Source organism: Phocoena phocoena, chromosome 7 (assembly GCF_963924675.1).
Source record: "Phocoena phocoena chromosome 7, mPhoPho1.1, whole genome shotgun sequence".
In the NCBI taxonomy this organism is placed as follows: domain Eukaryota; kingdom Metazoa; phylum Chordata; class Mammalia; order Artiodactyla; family Phocoenidae; genus Phocoena; species Phocoena phocoena.
Genome location: NC_089225.1, coordinates 42,503,640 through 42,510,903, shown reverse-complemented (window position 1 = coordinate 42,510,903; position 7,264 = coordinate 42,503,640). Strand labels below are relative to the sequence as shown.

Below are 7,264 nucleotides of genomic sequence, written 5' to 3'. Positions count from 1 at the left end.
TTCACAAATGTAAGCACACACGTTTTCGTCTAGGGTTTGTGTCACATATGCAGGATACACCGAGCTGTGTCAACACCTCTGGGTTTGACTTGCCATATGGGTTGTTTCCCATGTAAGATGCAGGGTGGAAACCCCAGACTTGGGAAGGCCTCAGACTTTGGGCCTCCCGGGGCTGATGCCCTTGTTGTCTCCAAGGATGGAGAAAAGCTCAGAAGTGATGCAGTTTGGCATTAAGACCCCTGCCTGCCATGCAGGTTGGGGCCTCCCCACCCTGTCTCTAAGCCAGGAATTATTCTGTCTCATGGAATCACTCAGCAAAATAATTTAGAATTTGTTTTGGTCTATTACGTTGGTGCCAACCAATAAATGCCCGACCACTGTTCTTATGTAGTTATGGAGTTCTTAAAATGATGCCCAAAGGAGTCTGTCAATTTAGTTAGGGCCAGGCTGCCAGATGTGATTTCTCTTCGTTGAAAAGTGGTGTTAAATATACAGCAGTCTGGAAAAAAAACATGATAAAACGGTAATGGGCATTAGATTCAAAACAGAACCCAAGAAATAAAAACACTAAGATAGGTAAAGAGGAGGAAAGTTCACAGCTTCATTCTTCGGTATAGTCCATCTCACAAAGTGTATTAACTGTACAGAACTAGGAAAAGTCCAAAATAGTTCGATATATTTAAGCTGTTTCCTACATGATGCAATGAGATTTGCATTTATCAATCTGCTTTTCCGTGTCATACACAGAAAAAAAAAAAAAAAGAACAGGGAGCAAATTTCCAAGGATGAAATTTCCACATTTATTTTTCTTTCATGTGCATAGAAAATGGCAGTGAAGTGTCCTATGAAAGAGGCAAGGGAATGGGCATGGCGCTGCTATACCAGACTGGACTTTGTGCTTCAAAGGTACACTATTCATTTTGAAAACAAAGGATGTTGTAGTTTGTTTTTAACCGCTAACAATTCCTTGGGTTTCCCGTTTGTTTTTTAAGCTGTCAGTTTCTTCAAATCTCTTTTCAAATGACACACTGCGTTACAAATGATGGCACTTAACCAATGTGGCATTTCCATATTTACACCAACAAAAGAAATTTACAAGACACAATAGCATACAATCTTGACATTTAGTAATAGCAATAAAACATGAAGGGCATCCATTTTATTATTTTTTTTTCTGTACAAACTATCAGAACATAACTTATTCACATTAAAAAAATCATCTTTAATTTGATTTGACCTACACATCCCCCATCTCATTTCACCCATTTCACAAACCTCTCATCACATCGCCCACACCTTCACCAGACTATAGAATCTACAGGTAATTAGATCTAATGCCTAAGTAGAGCTTAGAAAGTCCTCCCTCCCAAAGGTTACCTCACTTCCCTGATAATTCCTCAAAAAAGAAAAAAAAAATTCTCTTCACTCATTCCTTCCATGTCACTTTCACATTTCATCAGCAAATCAGCAAGACGGACTTCTCATCTCAATCCAAACAAGGTTAGAAAGAAAGAGTTCCTCTCCCAAGCACTGATGCTACACCCACGAGTCTGGGGACCCTGGGTACTGTTCTGATCTGTAAGAAGGTCGTTTAGTGGAATAAAAGTCTACATAATTTGTGGTCGATTTCAGTCCATACTGTGTTGAATAATCAGTAGAAGCTGGAAAGTGAACTCGGTCATCAAAATAAGGATCTTCATAGCTATGAGGAGACTGCAAATACAATCTGTATGCATCAAAGTTCTTTCTGTTGGAGTCATCTTGACTATAATACAGCTGTTGATGCTGTTGACAAAATGAAAAAGCAAATAAATCAAGGCAATTTTTGGAAGTACATGTTTAGGGAAAATTAACGTGGGCTTCCTGCTTCATATTTTTACAGCAATTTTCAGTGTTTGTGAATTTATGGTTGAAAGTTGTTTCTGGTGCATACTGTATGTTCACTAGTGGACCGTAGGGATTTTACACTATGTTTACAGGCAGGCCGGCAGTTTGCTCAAGTCCTTTCCTATGGCCTCTAGAAGTCAGCGCCTTGGGAGAACCCAAGATACCTCCCTCCTTACTAGAGGCCGAGTTCCGTGCTCTGCTGTGGAGGAGCCTGTGACCTGGGCGTGCCCAATGAAAGGATAGACTTGATTTTTGCTTTGACACAGGGAAACCATTAGCACATTAGTTAAAGGTTGGATTTTTGGGCTTTGGATTGTTGTGTAATTGCACAACCATCTTTTAAAACATTTACCTCAGAGATGAAGATTGAGTCCATCCCTCAGTTTTAAAAGAAACATGTAAAGATGCTTATAAAAAAAAAAAAGAAATATGTAGTTTGGTGAACAGTCACACTTTGGAAACCCTGCTGGCTGTGCTTTTAAAGGAATAAGGCAGTCTCTGGGCAGGAGAGTAGCAAAATTAGAAGAGATACGTAAGCATATACAATTCTAAAGGAAAAGACCTCCCCAAGCTGGGGCTAATAATAACTCCATCTGTAAGGAAGCAAGGTGAAACACAGGTGGGCATCATCCACCCCTGCCCTCATTTTCTTTTGTGTTGTCTTATCTCTGACCTCACATTAATTTCTTCAAATATGTTTGGAGAAAAACTGTAATGGTTCTAATGTCTGTCTTTCCCCCGATCATGCCCAAATCCCCCTCTTAGTAAGATGTAACGTATTTATCACATAGGTATCAACACCATGTTCTGGAACTAAACGCATTCTAACATTATAAGGATTTCAGAGCTAAACTTGCTTTTAAATTAGAGTTACGATTCTGAGGCTATTTCTCCTGGCTAAAGAAGATTATGAGTAACTTGAGAGGTTCTTCTTCCATCTACAGAGAAAAGATGATGTGAAGGGAGGTCTAAGAGCATCCTTTTCTGCAGAGCAGGATAACGGCTTGTTTGGGAAACCCCCAGTTGCTCATGTGTTAATGGAAGGTAAGAGGAGAGATCAGATGGCCCAGGTGGACATGGCATCAGGAAGGACCAAAATGAACTTCAAGGCCCCTCATGAACGCAGAGATTGAACGTTACAATCACTAGTCCCTATTGTGATGGAGAGTGGAATTCACCCCTGCAGGGCTGGATACACTCTGACCTCTGAGCCTAATAGAGATCTGGCTGTGGACTCAGGTGTTTTCAAACCACGGAGGCTTGGATGGGAGGGAGTCATGAAGATGGAGAAAGAGGTGTATGTACAAAAAAGAACAATGAGAAGAGAGAATGAAGTGTGCTTACCAACCTTTCCGCACCCACAGGATGGAAGAGATTTTAGAGATTAACAGGAAAAAAAAAAATAAGAGTGGGGAAAAGAAACTGTTGGGCAAAGAGTAGGAGTTAAAGACTTCTCAGCTGGTTGCCATCAGTGGCATGGTGGCACCAGTTCGGATATGCAAGGACATAAGGCTATTGTGGAAGTGATTTGCTTAAACCACGGATGAGCTTCCGAGGAGCAGAGATTCCCCCGGGGAAGCTCCTCGGCCCCTGCCGGGTGGGCCCAGCTCAGGTAAGTCAACCGGCGCGGACCCCTTACTGTGTTGATCCCTGCTAATCGGCCTTCTGTAAAAATGATATTGCAAATTCACCTGTAGCCGTCTATTTTGTTCTCTTGCTGGTGAGGAATAGGAACTGATGTAAATTGGTGAAGGTTTGCTGGAGCCTGTAAGAAAATATTTTACGAAATTAAAAACTAGTGCTCATTACTCTGTTCCATTAGGTTGTGTGGACTCCCTGCTCTAGGGCTGGTGGCGTCCCCGACAGGCCCTGCCTTCCCCGGTGCCAGCACAGCCCCGGACCAGTCAGCAGCCTGGGTGCCCTGGATCAAGCCTGCCTGCTGCTTACCCAGGGTTCTTAGGGGCTAATGAATACGGCAAAGAGAGGCTGTGTGTTTCACCAAAAAGCAATGCCAATGCATAGCTCATCCAAAAAGGGTTCCTTCTCAACTTCTGGTTGAGCTCTCCTTCTCAACCTCTGGTTGAGCTCTTCCCACCTGTGAAGATTTCCCTGGCTGGCTCTGAAGAGCAGACTTGCTCCCTGCGCCAAGGAACACGGCTTTTCCAGGGCTCTGAGCTAGAGAACTGGGTCAGATGAGGGGGTAGGGGAACACAGTGGAACAAGCTCCATGCCCTCAGAGCAGCGTTGATTCAAAATCCCAGGTCCTGGAAGGAGCAGGCACAGGTGTGTTCTAACAGGCCGGCCACCTGGGGGCACATTCTTGTGTCCACCACATTTAAGTATGTTTCAAAACAAAAAGAACCTGGTAATCAGATAGCTGTCTTCACGAGTCCACAGTAGACTCCCAATGATGTCATTGGTTACCCTTCAAGTACTGTTAAGGCTAGTAAAGATTTTTATTTTTTTTTAATGAGGAAAATGAAACATATTTGAGGCAAATTAGTTTATTGAAGCAAGCAAAGAAGATACAGAAGGGCGTGCATGCTAAGGAGGCGATCTTTAAAATAAAGCAGGCTGCCGCAAACCTGAAGCAACAATGCACTTCAGTTGGTGTGTGCATTTCCTCTGCAAAGAGCTTGGTGTTTGAAATGTAGCATCTGCCATTTTCTGAGCTATTAATTGCCATAGTAACAGTAGTTGATTAGTAAACAGTCCTGTGAGATCACAATCTTAAAGACAACAGCACAACTGAGACTGCTCCCCCAGCAGTTGTTAAATTGCCACCAGTTTTTCTCTTTCTTTTTAAGAAACCGTTTTTTTTTGTTGTTGTTGAGAAAGGAGGGTTCCCCCCCCTTTTTTGTTAGCTCACACTGCTTCATTTGAAACCTGTAGAGTACTAATTTGCAACATAGTTGAGAATGGAGACAATAGGAAACCTTGGTAACCCTTCAGGTTGGCCTTCTTTAAGTAAATTATATGCAGGGCTTTCTGAATAGGACATAAAAATATTAATACTGGGCAACATCATTTTTGTTATTCTTAAAAAATAATCATCTGAGGAGAATCCCGTTATATATTTTGTTATTCATTCAAACTCTTTTCCACAAAAATGTAAATGGAATTAATCTCCATCCGCAGGTTTGAATTTATGAGTCAGTCCAGGAGATGTGGGCCTGCCAAGTGTCACAGAGCTCAGGGTTCTGGAACACACAGGGGAGTGGGGAGGGGGGCAGGACAAAGGGCCTGCGCTGCAGGGGAGTCGGAAATGCTTTCTCGTTTGGATACAGTGCTCATTTTATGTGCGGTCACCAGACCACTACCCTCACTTGTTTTTACTTAAAACAAGTGGAGAAGGCCCTGAAGCAGGAGACGGAGAGACTGGACCATGGTTTGCTGCTGGGGGACCATCTCATTGCAGGCAGAGGTTACCTCCCAGGCCACCGGCCAAGTGCCTGGGGACACGCGGCTTTTCGAGATACTCTATCACACACCCGACTGGCGTCTTACCAGGGTACAGGCCTCTATGTGTGGCATCCCCTTGGCTACTGTAATACTGCATAGGTGGCTGGGTCCTATCGTATTCAGAGCGAGGGTCTCTGATTCCTAACAGTGCTGGTGAGGAAGAGGTACTGCCGACTGAAGGGAGAGGCAAGAGGAGGAGGGAGAGAGAGAGAAGAAAGAGAAATCAGGCTGTCAGTGTCTCTAGAAAGTCCCCTCTGGAAAAACAAAGGTCAGTAATTAGAAGTGCACGTGGCTGGCACTAAAGTCAGCTCTTAGAGGTGCTGTGAGTCGTAGGGCAGCCAGCCCTGGGTCTCTGGAAGGTGACCCGCAGGCCGGCCACTGTGAGGATCAGCACTGTCGACCCCCAAGCTTGCTAGAGAGCCACAGCACGTGGTTGCAGGGACCATGCGGCTTCCCCACTGACACGGTGGGTCTCAACCCCCTGCTTGGGCCTTTGAAACCGAGTGATGGTAACTTCCCGGTCATGCAAGAGTTACATGTGCTGCTTTATGATCTCAGTTCACCGACTTGTAACACACCCATCTACTATCCGTTATGTATAGCTCTTCAGTAAGTAGATGTTTTATGGCATGTTTTGATTTCTGATGATTTCAGAAATATCTGTATCTCTAAATGTGTCTGAATAAGAGTGCCCAGCCAATAAAATTTATAATGCTGACCAGCTGTCAGGGGAATTTATAAACTCCGTAAGCCCTGCTCATCAAGCTCATGGTGCTGAGAAGCCCAGGCCTCACAAAGGCCCAGCTTTTTTATCCCAGCTGGAGCCAAACATTTCATAATAACATGTCTACCCATGGGTGTCCTGCTGGGACATTTTTGCACAGAAGGAAAACATCTTCTTTTTCTCATTAAAAAACCCATCTTGCTCGCACTGAAGTATCTTGGAATTAAGAGTGGTCACTTATTCACTGGATCCACTTCAAAGCGGTAAGCCCCAGGCCCTGCTACCAGTGGTTTTGTGTGCATTGATGCTTTCAGAGGAAGACTGACATCAAAATATTTTCCCTAGAAAGTCACTTCACTGACACACAGTGAGCATGCATGGGCAGTGTCTATGTGCTTCTCATCCTGCCTACTTTCTACAAGGTAGGAGGACAGAGGCCGTCGCCACCCGCCTCCCATAATTACATCAGCAAGATGTGAGATGTGCCCGTAAGCAGATACCGCGCTAGTGCTGAGGGACGGATGATCAGTCCTCAGAATAAATGGAGAAACAAGTGTGAATCAGATCCTACCTTCAAATGGAATCCAGAGAGGGACCTAGGAACTTGGACGGGGCCCGTCAGCACTGTCCAGTGTGTATATTTAAGAAGTCCTCAAAACAAGTTCATTGCTTAGTGACTATGTCCTGATTTGTCTGAAATTATTCTTTGGCCTGTACACATGCCTTTCGTTAAACAGCAAGCTCTCTTGCTTCCCCGGGCACCCCTCTTCCCGAGTCTCTAAAGAATCCTGAGCATTTTTATAAAGCAAGACAGCCACAGGCTACACCTGGGAACCCAGCAAGATGTGTCAAAATCCAAGCAGAAGTCTCTTTGAAGAAAACAACTCATAATTTAAAAACTAAGACGTTAAGTATACACCATATGCAGTAGGCAGAGATAATTTTTAAAAATTCCTGGTACAAGCGGAGACATCCAATTATGTGACAAGAACCACCAGTCATATATTAGTCTTTTTGGTCACATCTGTCCACATGAGAAATAAGACTGCCAGCAGGAGCACAGCTGAATACAACAGGTAATATTTATATGTCAGAATGGGAGATTTAAAGCCAAATAAAAAAAGATATTTATTACTTTTCCTGTTTCATTTAGTTAAGAATTAAATTTACAGGACTGAATTGACTTGGTAG

The 7,264-nt window shown here is 43.6% G+C and overlaps 1 protein-coding gene across 6 annotated transcripts in view; it reads right to left on the bottom strand.

Annotated features, from left to right (window-relative positions):
* Positions 1-774: 774 nt before the first annotated feature.
* The window catches only part of PKP4 (plakophilin 4), a 169,104-nt gene continuing 162,614 nt past the window's right edge, over positions 775-7,264 (bottom strand). For 3 of the 6 annotated variants that reach the window (XM_065880988.1, XM_065880989.1, XM_065880990.1), the window contains exons 19-21: positions 5,395-5,523; positions 3,579-3,652; positions 1,537-1,785 (exon numbers count right to left, since the gene is read on the bottom strand). In XM_065880988.1, coding sequence (XP_065737060.1) covers positions 1,537-1,785; positions 3,579-3,652; positions 5,395-5,523 — 452 coding nt within the window. Of the gene's footprint in view, positions 1,786-3,578; positions 3,653-5,394; positions 5,524-7,264 lie in introns of all 6 variants that reach the window. The other 3 variants (XM_065880992.1, XM_065880993.1, XM_065880987.1) reach the window with 2 other exon arrangements.